The sequence below is a fragment of the Camelus dromedarius genome, chromosome 31 (genome assembly GCF_036321535.1).
Source record: "Camelus dromedarius isolate mCamDro1 chromosome 31, mCamDro1.pat, whole genome shotgun sequence".
In the NCBI taxonomy this organism is placed as follows: Eukaryota; Metazoa; Chordata; class Mammalia; order Artiodactyla; family Camelidae; genus Camelus; species Camelus dromedarius.
The window spans coordinates 22,429,013-22,450,010 of NC_087466.1; the positions used below are offsets into that span (position 1 = coordinate 22,429,013).

The following is a 20,998-nucleotide window of genomic DNA, read 5'->3' on the forward strand; positions in this document are numbered from 1 at the left end:
AGTTCACTTACTCCCGGTTTACTGCGGCTTTTTCCACGACCCTCGACTTCTGAGCTCTCAGAGGGTCACTGTTCACCGTGCGGTGTCAGCTAAATGACGATGGTGCCTTTTGACATGTGCCCCATCTTGACCGCCTTGCTGAGAGGCTGAGGGAGAGAGATGCATGCAGATGGGTCTGGGCTGGCCCAGCGGGATGTGCCCCTTATATCTGAGAGCATGATTTTGGTTAACAGACAGTGTGACTCAAACTGAATTAAGAAAAAGGAGGGGGGGGGACAAGTTTTTGGCTCCTATATCTGCACGGTAAGCACTTTCAGGAACAGCTGGATCCAGGCGCTCAAATGAAGTAATTGATCAGTACTTTATTTGTGGCCCTTTGCCTCTTGGCTCAGTGTCCTCTGTGCTGACTGAACTCGCAGGCAAGTTGTGCTGTTCCATGGTGGCTGCAAGTGACAACAACGCCGTATCTTTATGTGTCGCATTCCAGCAAAAAAAAGCAAGTAACTTTTGTCTAGTCTTGCCTGAAAAACTCCTGAGTTTCCCTCCAGCTGGACCAGCTTTAGTGATGTGTTCACCCCCGAGGATCCCAGTGGCCAGAGAGACGCGAAGCTCTGATTGGCTTAGATCATGGTCACAAGACCCTGCTTTTGAGGCTCGGGGCAGAGTTGCGTTCAGACCTTAGACGGATGGAGGTGGGGAGGGGAGAATCCCCATATGCATCCAAGGCCGAGGCTACCGGAAGAGGACTGGGTGCCTGGAGTTGGGGCTCCTGTCCTCCCAGCCCCTGACTCTTTGCCACCCACCCTGTCCCATGACACACACACACAATGGTCAGTGTGTCAGGAGATGGGCAAGTTGTTCAGCTCAACTGAGATGGTCTTTACACAGCAGATGCTGAATCAGAACATCAAGTCATACATCTTAAATAGAGACACTTTGATAGGTCAGAGATATCTCAGTTAAGGTGTTTTTAAAAATCAAAGAAGGATTTTTTCCTTCAAAAAAGACCACGTTGCTTCTACATGTTCCTTTTAGCAGGATATGCTGAGAGGCTGAAGTCAGGGCTCTGCCCTTCCACGGTTGTTGGGCACAGTTACAGGAGACAAACTTTTCAGAAGATAAGGAGAGAAATACAGTTTGATAAGGTGTTTGTCTGTTAGTGTCTGGGGACGGCAGGAGGTCACAGAGAGAAAGAAGGCTTGATCACAGACTTCAAGAACTTTCTGTTTTATTCATTGTTATTTTTAATTCAAAAGTGGAAGAACTGAGATGACTTTCCACTGATTAAATTGGCAACAATTTTTTAAATTTTTTATTTTATTTATTTAATCATTATTTTTGAATGGAGGTGTCGGGGATTGAACCCCGGACGTTGTGCATGCTGAGCATATGCTCCACCGCTGAGCTGTGCCCTCCCCCACCAGCCAGTGATATTTTTTAAGGGAGCATTTCTGGAGCTGGACAACTGCTTTCAGATCCAAGTCCAACTCCCACTAGCTGTGTGACCTTGGACAAGTGAGCCAACCTCTCTGTGCCTCAGTGTCCTCCTCCGTAAAATGGTTTGCATGAGGACCAAGGGAGTCAGTACCTATGTACTCTCTGAACAGAATCTGGAAGACAGCAGGCGCTTAATACATGCTAGATCTTCTTATCTTCCTGGGACCTTCTTCCCCTAAATCTCTCAGGCCACCACCTTCCCAATAGGTAGGATCCATTTAAACGTTACCTCCCCTTCCCGTTTTCTTGATTTCCTTTTTCTCCTGGCATTTATTGACCATGGTCACCTCCTTGTCAACTCGTTACCACCTATCCCCACATTTCCAAAACGGAACGTCTCGAGACAAGGTGTGTCTCCCTCCTGTATCACCAGTGCCTGGAAGAAAGGCTTGTTAACCAACAGTAACACAGGAAGTATTTGTGGAAAGAACCCTCGTTCGGTAGATGAGGAAAGGGAGACAGAGCAGTGAGGGCTCGGCCACGACTCCGACCCAAGCCGGGCTCCTGGGCGCACATTCGGAGCCTCCAGCGAGGAAATGCGCCTTCCTCTGGGCCTGACGCCCCGGCGAGGGTCCTGCTGTCCTGTCGGCCCACGTGGGCCAGCCCCCCCCACCCCCAGACCCGAGCCCGGAGCTGAGAACCACACAGCAGCCCTTTGCATTGTCAGCCGGAGAAGGTGTGATTTATCGCAGCACAGATTTCTGCCCGGATGCTTGGATCCCGTTTGGCCGTCCTCAGCGAGGGGCAAGAAGTCAAGGGGGGGGGGGGCCAGACACCATCTCAGAAATACTGCCTTCCGTTCCTTTTCCCTTTTCTTCCCGTCCAGAGATGTCAGAAAAGTGGCTGCCATGCACTTTAGTAACGAAGGAGCTGCTGAAACAGCAGCAGGCCTCCTGCAAACGGAAGATTTTCTCTCCGACAGCTGCAGGGGGAGGGCAGGTTGTGGGTAAGATGCTAGATGAGCCAAAGTTCTGGGGGAGAACAGGAGGCAGAGAAAAGAGAGGGGTCCTCACAGCGCAAAGCTGGAGCCGGGCAGAAGTCCCCACCCCCGGGATGAGAAGCTCTGATGCAGAGAATTCCCGAAACCACTGGCCCTTCCCGGCCCTAGGAGCAGGGCTCTCCCAATCTGGCTCTCCTCCAACACTTCAGTGGCCTCTCCACTGACTAAGGAAGGGAGAAAGAGGACAGGATAGAGGGAGAATGAGTGGGGAGGAGGGACGAAGAAATAGGAAAGCTCCTGAGAGTTACAGGCAGGGCCGCCTTCACCCTCAGCAATTAGCAGAATCTCTCAGTCAGCTCTGCTGCATAACAAGTGACCCCGACATTCCATTGTTTAAAGCGGTAACCAGTTCCTTCTGCTGATGCATTTTCAGGCCGTCTGGTGGTCTGCAGGCTCAGCTCGAGTGGACCCCTTGCTGCAGGCTGGGCTGTGACAGGGTCCAGATGCCTCCTTCCAGGGCTGGGCTGAGAAGCCTCAGCTCTGTGAAGTTCCTCTCGGGGCCGAGCTCACGGCAGCTGGTGGAAACACACCCCACCCCCTCAGCCTGAGCTTGGATGGGGTGGTGCCCCCTTTCTCTGCGTTCTCTTTGCCAAATCTAGTCACGTGGCCACGTCCGTCACGGATGGGCTGTAGAGTCAGGCTGGCCACGGTAGCAAAATAGGGATGGGAATCAAAACCAACAACTCTTTTCACAAAAGGGGAAGGGAGGAGGGGAGGGATCAATTGGGAGTGTGGGATAAACAGATCCACACTACTATGTACAAAATAGATCAACAACAAGGACTTACTGTACAGCACAGGGAACTGCTTTCAATAGCTTATCATGGAGAAGAATCTGAAAAAGTGTATGTATGTATAACTGGATGCACACATGTATATATATAACTGGATCACTATGCTGTGCACCTGAAGCTAACACAACATTGTAGATCAACTATGCTTAAATAAAAAAACAAAATAAAATACAGATTTCCAGGGGGAAATTTTTAAAAATTAAACAAGTAAAAATAATGTTTTTAAAAACCCCAACAACTCATTCAGAGCAGAGCCAGTGAGCATCTTGGTTAAGAGCAGAGCTCTGGGGTTGACTGCTTTAAATTCTGACTGACTGACCACCAGCTGTGTGACCTTGGGCAAGTTACATCACCTCTCTGTGCTTTTGTTTCCTCGTTTGGAATATGTATGCGATTTTAAAAAGATGCAGCCCTGTTCACGGTGAGGTTTCAGTGAAATGATTCGTGTGACCTCTTAGAATGGTTCCTGGTTCACTGCAAGCCCTTGGTAAACATCTGTCGTTGTTACAAAACATGCAATGGGGGAGGGGCAGCCCTGAGTGTCCCCCGAGGGAGGGAGTAAGGAGCCAGGTGCCTGCGCACCTTTTCTCCACCCAGGGCACATGCTGTGGTTGCCTTGGCAACACTCTGCTCTGGGGATGTTGAGACAGTTTCTGGCCATTTAGTTCTCCATTGAGAGACCCTCATGTTGTTTGCACACAAAAAATAATCTTGCAGTCTCCCCAGGGCACACTCCCCAGCCGCCCCTGCAGCCTGCATGCTCCAGGAGCACCCAGGCCAGCCCCTGACGGGACAGGGTTCATGCTCTGCATACTGCCCTTGGGAACGCCGTGCAAAAATAAAAGCTAGGAGCATAATCGCAAAATAAGTAAATAAATGTGGGCGCTCAGCTGTGACAGGGGGTGGGCTGGGGAAGACCAGGGAAAAAGCAGACATGGGAGGGGAGTCAGCCTTTGGCGGGTGTGGGTACCTCTGGGGCTGGCTTTCAGTACCCCCAAGGCTAGCTGCAGCGCCCCCAAACCCTCCAGTCGGATCTTGTGAGGCCAGCAAGGCACCAGGGTGGGAATTGCAGGCGTTTTCATGGGCTCAAGCTGGTAACAGAATTGAATGCAGTGGTTTTTCAGTGCTGGTAACTGATTTGCTGTTTGGTCAAGTGAGACCCACGAGTCATTCATTCATTCATTTTTCAGCATACATTTCTTGAGCACCTGCTACGTGCCAGGTACTATTTTAGGCACTAGGGACACAAATCCTTGTCACCCTAGGAGTTTAGGTTCTCGTGAGGGAGGACAAAACATATAGGTAAAAGGTGTCGTGTAGGAGATGGCAGTAAGAGACAGAGGAAAATAAAGCAAGAAAGAGGGCAGGAGGGCGTGGAACGTTGCGATTTTAAATACAAACGCCTGAGAAAGGATCTCTGAGAACTGACAGCTGGGTAAGGCAGAGTGTCCCAAGCTCGCACCGCTGGCACTCAGGGTCGGCTGGTTCTTTGTTGTGGGGGCTGCCCTGGGCAGTGTAAGGTGTTGAGCTGCACCCCTGGCCTCTGCCGTTAGATGCTGGTTGCCCGTCTTCCAATTGTGACAACCATCTCCCCTAGTTCTGACAACCAAAAGGAGCTGCAAAGATTGTCAGATGTCCCCTGGGGGACACAGCCGCCCCTGCTTGAGAACCACTGGATTAAAGACCTTAAGGCCACAAGGAGGAAATCATGCAGACAACTGGGGAGGCGTCTTCAGGCAGAGAGAAAGCAAGTGCAAAGGTCTTGTGGCGGGCACATGTCTGGTGTGTTCAAGGACCCGCCAGGGGCAGAGAGGAGACGCCCAGGGAAGGTAACGGGCACATCGGGGGGAGCTCGTCCTCATTCAAGGGTTTTGCTGGAGTTTAAAAGCGTTCTTTGATTCACAAAAAATTTTAAACATTAGTCTCAGATTAAGAAGACTATTAACATAGTCTTTTTAATTAAGAGACTATTAAGGGAGGAGGGAAATAGTTCAGTGGTAGAGCGCATGCTCAGCATGCAGGAGGTCCTGGGTTCAATCCCCAGTACCTCCATGTAAAGAAAAAAAAAAGAAAAAGAAAACACTAGGGGTCTCCGTGTTGGATGTTCCTGAGCCAGTCACCCTCGGGCTCCCACTGGGCTGCGGCAGCGGGAGGCAGAGACTGGCGAGTGGGGGGAGTCAGGCCGCACGTTTTAGTCCCCGGGCCCCTTGCAGGCTGTGAGCTGGCTGCATCCTCTACCAGGGTGGGCGGGCCTCTCCAGCCGGGACAGCCCCGGCGCCCAAGCTGGGGACAGACCCCAGTCCCTGAAGGGCCCACCTTAAGCTGGTATGACCTCATTTAAACTAATTACACCTGCAAAGACTCTATTTCCAAATCAGGTCCCACTCGGAGGTCGGGGGTGGACAGGCATTTTGGAGGGTGCCGTTCGTCCCGCTGTCCCCGCCTGTCCCTGCTGTGCGTTGCCGTGTCTTGCTGGTTCCCTTGAGCCCTACCCATGCCTTTGTAAAGCGCCTCTGGGAAGCCCTCCTCAGGTCTCGGGTCGAGCGTACCCTCGGCTCCGTGCCCAGACTCGGTGTGCTCCCGGCCCTCCAGGTGGGCTCACTGGGGACGGACCAGGAGACGGAGGCCAGGGCAGCTGGAGGAAAGGGTCTGAGTCGGTCCGTGCCCCTCTCTCAGGGCCCCCACTGCCGACAGGAATGGGCATGACCATGACCCTAAGGCTCACGTGGCAGGAAGGACGACTTCCCAGGTCACAATCTCACACTATTACCTGCTAAGACACCATGATTGAAACAATCTGCTCAGACCCTGCACCGGCTGTCGTAAACCTGTTCTAGTCCTCACCCCTCTTCCCCACCTTGGGCAGGCAGCAGCCTCAGTGTGCCTCAGTTTTCTCATCTCAAAAATGGGGTCATGATTGCCATCCAGAGCTCTAGAAAGGACCGAGGGTGAGAAAGATGAGGAAAGCACTCTGCAGATACAAAACAAGGCACCAGGGCAGTGTAAGGGCATTCGATATTCTGTGTTAACAGAGCAGGCACACAAACTCAGGTGTGCAAGGAAATGTAAATCATTTTTTCTGTGTCTGAACTGCATTTCTCTTCGTAACCCCCAGTCTCCTAAGAGGCCAAACCCATACCCAGATTCTGACCTCTGAGCACATGAAGTTTGCCGTGCTAATTAGAGAGCTGAGTAGAGGTGCTGAGTAAGCACTTTGCATTCCGGAGGTGGGATCTGGGGAGTCATCAGCACAGAGACGGTATTTAAAGCATCAGAGCAGGGGGCAGGGCATCGCTCAGCAGTAAGAGTGCGTGCTTAGCGCGCACGAGGTCCTGGGTTCAATCCCCAGTGCCTCCATGAAGTAAATAAATAAATAAACCTAATTACCTCTCCCTCCCTGAAAACAACAAATAGTTAATTAATTAAAAATAAAGCATTTGAGCTAAAAGACCACAATAATGAAGGGAATGTATATGGACTGACTGTCTGGGTGCCCCCCTAATTCCTGCGCTGAGATTATGAACCCCAGTGTGGTGGTGCTAGGAGGTGGGGTTTGGAGCAGGGTGATGAGGTCGTGAGGGCCGAGCTTTCAGGAATGAACTAACGCTCTTGTAAGAGGCTCCAGAGAGCTCCCTCGCGCCTTCCACCAAGTGAGGACACAGGTAGGCGCTGACACCATCCGTGAGCCAGGGAGGGGATCTCACCAGACCCCAGACCTGCTGGCACCTTGATCTTGGACTTCCCAGCCTCGGGAACCGTGAGAAATGAAAGTCTGCTGTTTAAGCCTTCCCGTCTCTAGTATTCTGTGATGGCAGCCCCAGTGGACTAAGACAGGATTTATAAGATGCTATGGAGACATAGAAGAAGGGGTAACTGCATTATTTCAAGGAGCGAGTCTCCCACCGTGGTCCCCGGACTGGAGCGTCAGCATCCAGGAACCTGTTAGACGTGCACATGGGTGGCGCCCCACCCCGGACCTGCTCAATCTGGGACTTGAGGGGCAAGCCCAACAGTCTGGGAACTCTTGGCAAGCCCTCCCTGATGCTCGTTCAAGTTTGAGAGCCCATGTCTTGGGCAAAGGCTCCAACAAAAGTCGCATTGGATGTCGATGGCTGACCAGCCTATGCTTCGGCTTTCCCCGGAGAAAGTGGTCCCCTGCTTCTGCTCTGGGAGGGAAGTGACGTCCTCAGGAAGTTGCCAAGGCCTGAGTGACAACAGAAGACGTCAACTGACCCTGTGCCGTTCAACCAGAATCCACATGACCCCCCCCCAGCGCCCCCCCATCCGGATTCTTGAGCGCGGACATCCGTGGCTGATTCAGTGGCCACCAGGCGTTCAGAGGGGATAATTTAAATGTCAGAGTGAGCAGGGGCCAGCGGGCAGCTTTCTCCATGGGCAACCCACCCACTAGGAGAGAGGGAAAAAGAAAAAAAAAAAGAAAAGAAAAAGAAAAAGATTCCCGGAAATGAAGCCCACAGACTGAAAAGATTCTGGGATGGTTTTCAGTTCCCGGCTTGCAGACGAGCCGGCTCATTTTGTGATGCCGTGGTTCCCACTGCCGGCCACTTAGGAGATGATTAATGCATCCTGAGACTTCCCCAGACATTTATGGCACCTTCTGGAATAACAGTGACAATGACTCTATCATGCACCGCGGCTTCCTACCCTCGGCGTTCCTCTTAATTATTTATATATTCTGGAGCGGTCAGGTTCCCTCCCACCAGAGCTCAGAAAGGTAATAAATGAGGAAAGTCAATGGTCTATAAATTAAAACATTGATTAAAGAAGCGATCACTGCTATGACTCTGGCTGGGCTATTATGCTGTTGCCGGCCCAGATCCAGGACAGTGTTTACATGCTAATGACAAGTCTGGGACGGCGACTAAAATTGGTTTCCACCTTTAATCAGTATGTAAACATTTTTAAACCACTCTTGACCATAAGCGAGGGGACCCATCCATGTCTCCCCCTCCCCACTGCTCCCTGCCACTGTCCCCAGCAGATGGAGGGAATTCTCTCAGCCCAGCCCTCGCCAGCTGCCCCTCCGAACAGAAGTGTGCGTGGAAGATGGAAATTGGGCCCAGAGTAGCCATCCGCAGTTTCTGGAAGCTGGGGGAAGAGAGGGCGATCGCAGGAGTTCACTGCTCAGCATCAGATGCTATTTAACCGGGGCCGTGGACCCCCTGAAGGAGATGCCGCTCCTTCCGGCGTGTGCAGCCTGGACAGGAGACAGATTCGCGAACTGGCTGTTACAGCTTCGTATGGAAAGTGCTATGGGAAGAGTGCGACTTCATTAGCTCTGAGATGTGACACGGAACTGAATGTATTTGCATTTCCACAGCAAGACTTCGCTTTCTATGTATTCTCAACGGAGTTGGTGACCCCTAAACGGTTAGGAAACACTGCTCTAGAGCTTTCTGGAAGTTTTCAAATTAACTTCTTTTGTTTCCACTGCTCTTGGCTCCATCTTATCTCAGTCTCTCATACCTCCTCTCACCCCAAGATCTTCGGTTGTCTTGAAGCAAGAATTCCCATGAAGAAAGGGCTCTGTCCATCCAACCATCCACCCATCCATCTATTCCATCCACTCATTTACCCATCCATCCATTCAATTCATCCATCCATTCATGCATCCATTCATTCATGTACCCATTCATTCATCTACCCACCCATCCACTCACCCATCCATCCATTCATCTATCCATCCATGCATGCATGCATCCATCCATTCATTCAAGTACCCATTCATTCATGCATCTGTTCATCTACCCACCCATCCACTCACCCATCCGTCCATTCATCATCCATCCATCCATTCAGTTCATCCATCCTTCCATCCCTCCCTCCATCCATCCATCCATTCAGTATCCACTTTGCCGAGCTCCTGCTTCATGAGCAGCTGGTATGATGAACCAAGAGATCCGAGAAGAAAAAGATGTACTCGTTGCCTTCAGGGATTTCACAGCTTCGTGGTTGATGGTGGACACATGGGGCCAGTGTAAATTACATCCCTTAAACTTGACTATGCAAGATGGGTCATGTTGTTTCTCTAGAATCCAACTTGATTTCTCTTTCAGTTTGCAATTCATTATGGTGGCAGAACAGGATCCCAGTCTAATTTCTAGGAGACTTAATTGCTGTCAAGGTGGTTGGGGCAGGGGCTTCTAGTCTTCAAGTTTCTGTTCACAGCTCCTAGGGGGCACCTATTATCAGTCGGAGTCCACGTGGGTCACCTCTGATGTGGTTCCCCACCCCCCGCGCCCGCCGTGCCTGCCCAGGCACCCTCCAGCTGTTCTGTGCCGCGTGACAATGTCCATGAAGCTGTGAACAGATTCATCTCCCCAAGGGCTTAGACTTTGGAACATGAAATCTAGATGCTTGCAGACTTTTATTTTTATTTTCTTCGTTTTTGTGTTTTGTTTTGCTTTGTGCTCTGTCTTGTCTCTTTCCCGAGGCTACGCTCTGCTAGAACTAGGAAAAGTGAAGGGAGGAAGACGGGGAAAGGAAACACAGGTTGTTCATCACCAGTGCAGGGCTGCCATTCACAGGATGAACGGTAACAGTGCAAATGCATACACAGTTCTAAGCGGTTGCGGAGGTGCCCGGCCAGATCGGGCAAACAGGGAGGGAAGATGTTCCCAGGAAAAGGGAACCACATGTGCAGAGGCCTGGGTGTGGAAGAGAACCACTGGGGCGGCGTGCGATTGGAGCCGAGCTGGTAGGCACCAGGAGGGCCATGATGGAGAGGAAGGCGGTACAGACTCTGGGAGGCTGGACGCGGCGGGGCCTGCGTGTGGCTCGTATCCTGCAGGACAGACCCCTCTGACGCCCACGTCGCGTTCCCTAGGTCCGCCCACGGCTCAGGCCCAGCTCCAAGTGCAGGCTCGAGTTCGCTTGGTGAGCTTGCACAAGCCCCACCTCAGGCTGCTTCTGCTGTCTATCCAGGGCCTGTGTCCCAGCCTGGAAATGCGGGGAGTTCCCACGCAGGGCAGGCCTCACCCAGCGAGAGGCAGGAGAGGAGCGGGTTGATGATACTTCTGCCTCTTATCCGGCAGGTGGACAGTTCTGTAGGCTTTTCATGGGGCCCCAGAAAAGTGGAGCCCAGTAGTCATAGCAGCAAAAGGAAACAATGTGCCTTTCTGCTGCGTTTGCCTGTTTCTCTGACTCCCTCAGGCTGCTCCCGGGTCCCCGCTCCCCCAGGTCACCTCCCAGGTAAACCAACTGCACTAAATCCTTGTCTCAGGCTCTGCAGTGGGAACCTACATTAAGCGTGCAGGCTTTGCACCCAAAAAAGGGCGAATGGCAGACAGGCGGTCACAGGGGCCTCGTGAACGTCTCCTCTGTCCTCTCTCTGTCTTGGCAGGTGTCCGACCGCTGTGACTACGTCTTTGTCAACGGCAAGGAGATGAAAGGCAGGGTGGGCGTGGCGGTGAACTTCACGTACCAGCATCTGAGCGCCCCCCTGCACGTCACCGTGTGGGTGCCCCGACTGCCCCTGCAGATTGAGGTCTCGGACACAGAGCTGAGCCAGATTAAAGGCTGGAGGGTCCCCATCGTGGCCAGTAAGAGGTGAGCCATCAGAGCCACGAAAGTGACGGCTGTGGAATCTGACCTTGACGCTCAAGGAGCCAGTGCTGGGCCGGCCCCTGGTAGGTGCTGCTGTCACCAGGACCATGACAGGATGCAACGTGTACGTGCCGGCAGCCTGACAGCCCCTCTCTGCCGAAACCAAGGGTCAGGATAACCCAGCCAGGCAGGAAGCCTGCGGGGTGGCCAGGTCGGCATCAGACCCAGTCCTCTGCGCCCTCCCCTGGGCTTCTAGAAGGCTGTCTCCTGAAAGGGTTTCCCCCGCCGCGAAGTCGTGGAGGTAACATGGTGGTCTAGCTCCCCCCGACCCCAGGGAGCTGAGTTTGGGTTTATTTTCTCTAAGCAAAACAGAGATTCCTTTTTCTGTGCTGGATGAATCTCTGTAAGCTTGAAAATCTCTGTGCAGATTAAATTATTGGATAAAATGTAATTGCATTTATACTGGACCATGGGGTTGCTTTTTGCTCTTAAACCAAAAAAAAAAAAAAAAAAAGGCTTTGATTTACTCTGTGACTCTGGATTGTCACACATAGGAGCTTGGGTTCTGATTTTCCCAGCCCTGCGGCCCCCAGTTTAGTTAAATAAGAGTTGCTGCCAAGTTCCCGGCTTCCTGCCCGGACGCCTCCGTCTTAAACCATCAGGACGATTTTCCTGACCGTCCCCCAGGCACCAGGGGCTCGATGTTTAAGGGGTGACTAGAGTCCATCTTCAGAAGAATAAATGGGACGGTGAAGCGGTGAAGCCCTTTCTGCAGGGCGAACGTGAAGGGATTTGGCCGCAGTGGGGAAGACTGCCATGAATCCAGCCAGTGCTTTATAGACCACTTAGTGGCCAGCATATGGGGTTTTCCCATGTCCCTGAGGAGGGCACACCTGGCCCTGGCCGGCTTCAAATCCAAGCTCCGCTGCTTCGTAGCTTTGAGAGTTTGGGCAAACTCCCCAACCCCTCTGCCTCAGTTTCCTCGTCTGGACATGAGAAGAATTACAGCTTCGCCTCACGGCGCTATGAGATTAAAAGGGTCCATCCCCACAGAGCACAGAGTGGGACACCTCACAAGCATTGTACAGCTCTGTCCAATAGAACTTTCTGCAGTGGTGGAATGTTCTAGAACCATGTTGTCCAACATGGTCGCCACTCGCACACGTGGTTAGGGACCCTCAGGGTGTAGCCTGTGCGACGGAGACCTTTAACATTCTGATTTATTGACTTTTTTCTACTTAAATTAAAGTGGAAATAGCCACATGTGGTTCTCAGCAACTCAGTGGACAGCGTGGACTTCGGAAATGTTGAGGGGTGTTTAGCTCTCGTGCTTCTCGTGGTGGAGCAGGTACCCCCGTGTGGCCCTGGGTCTGGGGTGCTGCCCCTCGGAGGCTGAGGTGGGGCGCTGCCTTGTGTCTGGGCAGTATCTGGGAGTCCATCCCCTGGTCTGAGAGCCCCCTCTTTCCCACCAGGCCCACGCGGGACAGCGAGGACGAAGACGAGGGGGAGCAGCGGGGCCGGGGCTGCGCCCTCCAGTACCAGCGCGCCACCGTGCGGGTCCTCACCCAGTTCGTGTCTGAGGGCGCCGGCCCGTGGGGCCAGCCGAGCCACCTGCTCAGTCCCGACTGGCAGTTCGACATCACCCACCTGGTCGCGGACTTCATGACGCTGGCGGAGCCCCACGTGGCCACGCTCCAGGACAGCAGGATCCTGATCGGGCGGGAGGTTGGGATGACGACCATCCAGGTAGGAGGCCGGAGCCGGGAAACCCCGCCCGCCCGTCACCGAGCGCGGTGCCCGGCCCTGGGGTGGGGGCTGGCGAGACGGGCGGGTCCTCGGGGCCAGTTCCTTGTCCTTGTGATGGCATCTGGGGACACCGGGATGTGAATGTGGACTCGCCCTCTGAGCCCCAGCCTCCCTCCAGATAGATTGGGAAGGTGGTGGCTGCAGCCCTCAGCACCCCAAATGACCCCCGTCTCCCCCAGCTGCTGCTTCCGCTGTTCGCACCACCCCCACCCGCCCCATCCTGCCTCCGAACCTCCACTCCCGGTGCACACGGCTCTGCGCCGCCGCCACCCTCCCAGGAAGAACCCTCCCTGCTCTCTGCGCTGCTCCCGCCAGTGGCCCAGGAAAATGCACCCCTTCTCCCTTCCCTGCCTTCCTTCCTGAGGTCCGTCTGTCATCCTGCCCTGTATCCACTCAACCAGCTCCCTTCAAAATCCTACTGCCTCTTTTTCTCAAGGGAACGTGTAGGACGGTAGGAATTTCGGACAGACAGCAAGGCTTGGAGGGGCCTTTTATTCAGCCCGTCCAGTCCCACCATACTGACTCCACCTTTGGGAGTGTCCTCCTGGGTCCTTACACAACGATGACTGATACACTTTACCATCTCACCTGGACACCTCGCAGCCAATGAGGCGGAGAGTAACGTTGGCAGAGGATACGTTCTGCTGGGGGCCGGAGGGGGGAGCAGACTGTTCATAATTCAGTTCCCCTCAGCCGGTTCCGTAATTCACTTAGAATGTGACTCAGGCTGCACAAAGTCAGTCTGCGTGCGAACCCTCACGCGTCCCGTGAACAGGACTGCTGCGTACGGTTAACCAGGTTGTGCAGTAGACAAGGGTGCTCAGCTAAATGTGGAGGGTCATTTCCTTTCAAAGACAGCATGGGTTTGAATCTTTAATTTTCCAAGAAAGAGAGAGCTAACGTGTCCTGGGGGAGAGGGGAGTTTGTCTGAGTCTCACAGGGGCGCCATGCGGGCTGGCGTACGCGGTGAAGTAAGTGTGTGGCTCCTTCACGCTGTGCTCTGGACCCCGTCTGGGGTGTAGCAAGCATTGCCGGGGAAGGTCCCAACACCTGGAAGCAGGTGTGACGGATCCGTCTCGTGTCCTGCCGACCCCGCAGGTGTTGTCCCCGCTGTCTGACTCCATCCTGGCCGAGAAGACGGTGACCGTGCTGGATGACAGGGTATCGGTGACAGAGCTGGCCGTCCAGCTCGTGGCCGGGCTGTCCGTCACCCTCCACCCCGGCGTGGAGAACAGCAAGGCCGTCACGGCGGTGGCCACCGCGGAGGAGCTGCTGCGGGCCCCCAGACAGGTAGGGGCCCGGATGCCGGAGTTTCGAGGGGAGGCAGGCGGGTTGCGGTGCCTGGTTCAGCAAAAAGGGCCAGAGGTGGGAGGGACGGGGCAGGGTACCCATGTTCCAGAGCAGAGCGGTGCAGGCTGTGTAAAACCCACGTGGCCACGTGGTCCCAGCAGTGGGGTTTGTGCTGAGCTGGACAAATGGTCCCCAGAGCACAGGGGTGGGTAAATCATCCGCATAACAAATTGTCAGAAACCCAGCAGCTTAAAACAACATCCCGAATTCGCCCGTGACTCTGTGGGGTCGGGGGGCCCAGGTGCGCTCAGCTGGCCTCCGGAGCATCAGCCGGCCAGGCTGTCCTCGGGATGCTCAGGGGAGGAATCGGCTTCCACACTCCCTCGCATGGTTGGCGGAATCCAGCTCTGTGCAGTTGAAGGCCGAGGGGTCCGCGTCCCCGCCTGCTGCTGGCCGGGAGCCTCTCTCAGCCCCCTTCTCACTCCCCGCACCCGCCATCATCTTCAGAACCAGCCGCGATGCGTGGCATCCTTGTCACGCTTTCAGCCTCTGACGTTGCCTCTGCCACCAGCCAGAGAAGCTTCTCTTCTTCCAAAGGGTCCCAGGACCACAGCAGGTTGACCCAGGTCACCCCGGCAGACCTCCCTAACTGCAGGTCAGCTGTGCGTGCACATAACATAACACACAACCACGGGAGGGCTCGCTCGTGCCCCCAGGTTCCAAGGATCGGGGTGGACGGCTCTAGGAATTCTGCGCTTGCTACCTGGCTCTGTCCCAGAGCATCAGCAGCAGAGACCTGGAGTGCATCCCCGTACACCCAGCGCTCAGCGCTGGCTCCTCTGCTCACCCCTCCTGGGGGCAAGAGGAGAGTGGGGAGACACAGCAGCAAGCAGGAAGCCGTTTGCTGAGAACGGGCAATTAATTCGGGGACGACCCGCATCACCACCTCCCTGGTGCGGGGCGAGGCCGCCAGTCCCCACCCGGCGCCACCCGTTTGTCTTCATCGGTGGGTGGGGATGGCAGGGCCCCTGCACTGCCTCGAGGGGGAGTTTATGGGTGGAGTTCATTCAATCTGCAGACAGGACCCTTGAGAGAACAGAGCTCTGAATCACCCCTGGACATGCTGTTACGTTAAGTATTTCGGAACATCTCATCTCTGGGGAGATCGTTGGCTTCCCCGGAGAAAACCCTGTGCTCCAGCCTCACTGCGACGAGTGAGTGGAAGGGCTCCGTGTCAGTCACACGGCGCGGCTGGGCGGACGGACGCCGACAGGCCCGCGGCGCCTGGGGGCCTTCTTCGGGTTGTCTGCCACCCGGGGGGCTTGTTTCGTGTTAAGTCCGTTCTCCATCTAGAGTTTGTGAAGGAAAATTATCTCAAGGGGCAAAGTCAACCAAGACACACGTCAGCGGTGTTTTGTATCTCAGCCCTCGGCGTGTGGAGGGCTCGACCTTGGGGGAGCTTCTGGGCTCCTCCCTGAGCCAGGCTACCCCCCCCCCCCCGCAGAACGAGTGTGCACCTCGCACGTGGGCGTGGAGAGTAAATGAGCTGCTAGCGGAGACCACCTAGGACAGTGGCTGGAACTCAGGAAGCACCGGGCGCATCTTCGCTGTGGCCAGTGGGATAAAGGGGCACCGGAGACGGCCACGCCGCGTTCCTAGACCCCGTGGAGACATCACCTCATGTGTCCAAAGGGACTTCGCAGATGTGACTAAGGCTCCTGGGCTGGAGGGAGCACCGTGGGTTAGCAGAGGCTGCAGCGGGCTGAACTCGGTGTCGCCGCAAGGATCTTGGAAGAGGGAGTGTGGGCGTCAGAGTGCGGTCTCCGTGCACACGCGCCGGTGACGTCTTCGTTAGGACATTCAGGGGAGCCTCAGCTCACTCAGGGCTTTTTGTGGGGTGTTGTCCCCTGGGGAGGATTAGGTTGGAGCTGGCGTTGCCTGGATATACGTGTCCTCACTACAATTAAGGTGATTTTCTGGTCATGACCTAGAACCTGAGTGAGTTTTCTCCCAGATTCATTGGCCACCAGGTCTGGATTTTGAGTCCTGCCCTTGAGTCTTTGGGTTCTGTTCTAGGAGGGGACAGGGGACAGGCTCCTAAGAGAAGGGGCACTTCCTCCCTCCCGCCTCCCCCGTGGATTTCTAACTGCACCTTCTCCCCGCAGGAGGCCGTGGTCAGCACGTGGCTCCGGTTCAGCGACGGCTCAGTGACACCTCTGGACATCTATGACACCAAGGACTTCACCCTGACGGCCACCTCCCTGGATGAGGCCGTAGTGTCCGTCCCCCAGTCCCGCTCGCCCCTGTGGCCTGTGGTGATGGCCGAGGGGGAAGGCCAGGGGCCTCTGGTCCGGGTGGACATGACCATCGCCGAGGCCTGCCAGAAATCCAAACGCAAGAGCGTCCTGGCCGTGGGCATCGGCAGCATCAGGGTCAAGTTTGGCCAGAACGACGCCGACTCTAGCCCCGGAGGGGACTACGACGAGGCTGAAGTCAAGAACCACGCCAGCGACCGGCGGCCGAAGGGCCAGGACGGGCACGTCCACGGCAGCTCCTCGGCGGAGCGCGAGGAGGGGGCCGCCCGGAGAGGCGGCACCACGGCCAAGTCGCTGCTGGACAACAGAGTGGTCAAGAACAGCCGGCTGGACGGCGGCGGGCTGGCGGGCGAGGGCCAGCTGCAGAACATCCCCATCGACTTCGCCAACTTCCCGGCGCAGGTGGACCTGCCCGAGGCGGGCGGCAGGCCGGGGACCGGCGACCTGGTGCAGACGCCCCGCGGCCTGAGCGACCTGGAGATCGGCATGTACGCCCTCCTGGGGGTCTTCTGCCTGGCCATCCTCGTCTTCCTGGTCAACTGTGCCGCCTTCGCGCTCAAGTACAGGCACAAGCAGGTGCCCCTGGAAGGCCAGGCGTCCGTGACCCACTCGCACGACTGGGTGTGGCTGGGCAACGAGGCCGAGCTCCTGGAGAATGTGGGCGAGGGGTCCCCGCCGCCCGACGAGCACACGACCATCATAGACCGCGGGCCGGGGGGCTTCCAGGAGAGCAACCGCCTGCTTCTCAACGGAGCCTCCCAAACGCCCGCGCGAAGCCGGGTGCCCAGGCCGGCCGGCGCCGGGGGCACGCGGGGCGGGGACCCGAAGCACGAGCCCCTGCACTCGCCCACCTCCAAGAGGAAGAAAGTGAAGTTCACCACCTTCACCACCATCCCCGCCGACGACGGCTGCCCCACCGTCAACTCCATCCTCGGCGGGAACGAGGAGGGCATCAAGTGGGTGTGCCCGGACGCGGGCGTGGGCGCCCCCAGGGAGCTCAGGGACTGCCTGGAGCAGCTCAAGGACAAAGCGTAGGCCGCTCTGGCCGGAGGGCAGCACCGGGTGCCCTCCTTCAGTTCCGAGAATCAGGCGGGGCAGGAAGAGGCCCCGGTGGGTCTGAACGGGGAGTGAATGCCTGGGCCTTGTTGGAGGCCGCTCGGGAGTTTGGAAGCCGGGAAGGGGCATTTTTGTGATCAAAGGTTTTCCTAGCAGCTGGCCATGACAGACTTTCTCAAGTCAGTGGAATAAACGGAGGACGGAGCTGATGGAGACGTTCGGCCTGCGGCGAGGCCAAATTAGGAAGGGGATTTTGTGAGTCAAACTATAACCCAGACAAGCTACCAAAAATTATTTGTTAAAAAAAAAATGCAAAAAGACAAATAAAAAGAGACGGAAGTAATCACCTGTTTATATTTCTAATAAAGGAGCAGAATATAAAACCAGGGCCTGCTAAGAGACATTGTCCGTGTTAATTCAGTATTCTTTTCATGAGGACGGCCTTTGACTGTCACCCTGGGGTGGGGAGGAAATGTCTGAACATCGGCTGCCTCTCGGCACAGACCCGAGGATTTTCACCTCTTTTTCTTTTCTTTTTCCACATTTTCTTTTTTTCCCTTTTGTGTTCTAGCCTTCCATTTGGTTTATATTTAATTTTTATTTGAGGATCAAATGGTATATTTTCCTAAATTAAACAAAGTCTATTCCTGTACGTTAGATGAGTTCTGAGAAGCGATCTGAATGAATCCATCATCAAAGTAGTACGTTTGATGTTTTTCCGTTTTCCCTCCAGTTCTGTTGCCATTTGCTGGGTTTTCTGCAATCAGCGGGGGCCCTCAGAGCCCTTCAGGGTGGGAGGGAAACTGCCTTCACGCACCACCACCACACCCACCACAGGGCCCAAGCCGGTGCGGGCACATTGGCAGAGGGCATTCGAGTGGGGCCCAGCCGGCAGCACAGAGCCCGGCCGGGGCCCCCGACCCCTCGTCAGCTCCATCACTGGCGTTGAGGGGAGGCCTTTACACGGAGGAAGACGAAATCAATCCACAAGAGAGAACTCATACCCAAGAGTAACCAGCACCAGGCTCGCCGGGTAGAGCTGCCCCGAGACGCGCTGACGGTGAGAAATGAATAAGGATAAGAAAAGAAAAGAAAAGAAAAGAAAAGAAAAGAAAAGCAAAGCCGCCGGAGGGTTTTCAGCCGTCCTTCTCGCTTTGCTGGGCGGGCTGCACCAGTGTTAACGGAAAAGACAAAAATCTGTGTTCGATTGTCCATCAACGGCGTCTCTTAAGAGCCTGATCCTGCAGCAGCGCGATGCAAAAGGTGTTCATCCAAAGTGACGTGTGTGCGGCAGAGGAGACCACTGGGTGGGGACGTGAACCCCTTTGCGGCTGCCAGACTCCGCTCTGCCTGCCGCTGCTGGAGAGGAAGACGCCTGGCCTGGCCTGGCAGCCAGGTGATGCGCTCAGCTTTGATCTTTTTATTTACTCCAATCGGTCGCTGAGAAAGGATCCTTGAAGCCTCATAGCCTTAGCTGGACCTTTTAAGAGGCTATTTCCAGCCAATATGGCAGACCGGGGTCGGCGGGGGAAGGAGCTGTTTATGCACACCTGGGGTGCCAGTCGCCGTTAAAGCACGTCCCATGGGTTGGCGAGTCAACATCTTGTGGGCTGCCTCTTATTTCACTGAACTCCTGTGTCTTCTCTCCACCCCGTGGGCCGCTGGTTAAAGAGACCAAGCTGGGCTAGAAGGGAAGCGGCGCCCCTGCTCTCGGCTTCTCGGCTGATCCAGAGTAGTTCCTAACGAGGAAGGCTTCCGTCACACAGCTGCACTGCTGTCAGACCCCGGAACACGTTGGGCGGGTGGTCAAGGATGTCCCCTCTCCGTCCCAGCTGAGCGCCAGTGCCGCCCCGCCCACCAAGCCCGCCTGCCCTTGGAGTGGGAGCCTGGCTCCCCACCGGATGGGGCTGCAGGTCTCTGACCTCCGATTTACTCCCCAGGATGGGTGTCAGCTCCGTGCTGCAAATAAGGTCACGGGTGAGATGAGCGCGTGCCAGGAACTGCCTTCTGACCGTGCTGTGAGCCTGTAAGGCTGGGAGGCGGACACCACAATGGCCAGACTGTGTGTCCAGACAGACCGTCTGTAATTCTCCCTTCCTGTTGACGTGATCAAATAGAACAAGGGTAGATTGTCTCATGGATGCTGGCCCAGTGATTCGTTTTGCATGCATTTATTGAGCACCTGCTGTGTGCCTGGCCCTGGGCAACCCACAAAGAGTGGAGTAATTAATAAGACCTCAAGGCGCTGGCAGCCAGAGGGCGGAGGCAGAGGAGAATCGCCAGTAAGAGCACAAAACGGCGGGCGGGGGGGGGGTGGCGGCGGAGGGGGCAGGGTCCCATCTCCTTGTGCACAGTCACCCGTGTCCTCCAGCCAGACTTCAGCCTCTTGGAACACAAGGCTCCGAAAAAAGAAACTGTTCTCGCTCAGATATGAATCGATCTTAGTTAACGTTACAGTTGACCCTCGAACAACACTGGGGTCAGAGGGTCGACCCTCCCTGCAATGGAGAACCCTACTGTCACTTACAGCCCACTCTCCGTATTCGCTGTCCCGTATCCATGGTTTCATATTCGTGTTCCGTATCCGTGGTTCCGTATGCGGATTCGACCCACAGAGGACCTCGTAGCACTGCAGTATTCACTACCAAAAAAAATCCGCCCATAATTGGATCCTTGCATCTCAAACCCATGTTGTCAGAGGGTTGACTGCAATATTTATCAGCATTAATCTTTATTGTTATCAACAATAACTTATTGACATTATTTTATTAATATTAACAATAGCTACGCAATAATAAGGAGACTCCGTTTAACGAGTCTGGGCCAGACCCGGTGTGAAACATCCTTTGTTCACTCACAGCAGCCCCCCTGAGAAAGGCATGTTACCCCAAATTGCAGATGAGGAAACAGGCTCAGAGCATCCTTCTCAAGGTCTAGACGAGGAGCTAGCAGAGCAGAGACTCAAACCCAAGCCTGTGGTCTTGGTGACGGCCCTGAGACGAACTTTACATGTATTTTCTTCTGTTAAAATGCAATGAAACTGACAAAGAAGCAGTTCTGGCTTCGTGCACAAAATCTGGCAAACGACGGAAAGTAGAAATAAAGCGGGGGAAAAAGCCTCTAGTCCCGTCTCCCAAAAGTAAAAATTAATTCATCTTACTTTTCACTGGTTTTTGTTTTTTTTGAAATGGTACACATCAGTTTGCACGGTCATATTCATATTTTGAAAGTATACCATTATAAATGTGACTTTTAAATTATTTTTCTGAATTTTAAAAGCAGCCCAAGAGCATTGGAAACAATGTATTAAAATGACTGGCTTCACCTCCACCGGCGCTTTGATGACTTCCGTGCAGGTTGTTGCCCTCGGATTTCTTTTTTTTCCATAGTTGAGATTAAAGCACAAATACTGATTTTTACGTATAATTAACAGGGACAGTTCCGCAGCCCTCGGTGGAAGGTGATCGGAACACCAGGTGCAGGGGAACAGACTGAGCGGCATCGGGGACCCCCCCGGGGGGAGGGGGAGGTTGGGGACCAAAATCTAGCCCCCATCTTTGCTTGTCAGTATGCGTCCGCCTGGAGAAAAGGCTCGTGGTACCACTTTGAACAGGAGAACCATTTTGCCAAGCCAGCCGCCGGGGCTGCACCTTCCAGGAAGAGGCTACAGTTTC

The 20,998-nt window shown here is 54.7% G+C and overlaps 1 protein-coding gene across 1 annotated transcript in view; it reads left to right on the forward strand.

Moving 5' to 3' along the window:
• The window catches only part of TMEM132C (transmembrane protein 132C), a 302,785-nt gene extending 284,174 nt beyond the window's left edge, over window positions 1–18,611 (forward strand). Inside the window, exons 6-9 of the mRNA XM_031443280.2 lie at window positions 10,655–10,860; window positions 12,330–12,603; window positions 13,762–13,953; window positions 16,119–18,611. Coding sequence (XP_031299140.2) covers window positions 10,655–10,860; window positions 12,330–12,603; window positions 13,762–13,953; window positions 16,119–17,303 — 1,857 coding nt within the window. The 3' untranslated portion in view covers window positions 17,304–18,611. The remainder of the gene's footprint in view (window positions 1–10,654; window positions 10,861–12,329; window positions 12,604–13,761; window positions 13,954–16,118) is intronic.
• The last annotated feature ends 2,387 nt before the right edge of the window (window positions 18,612–20,998 follow it).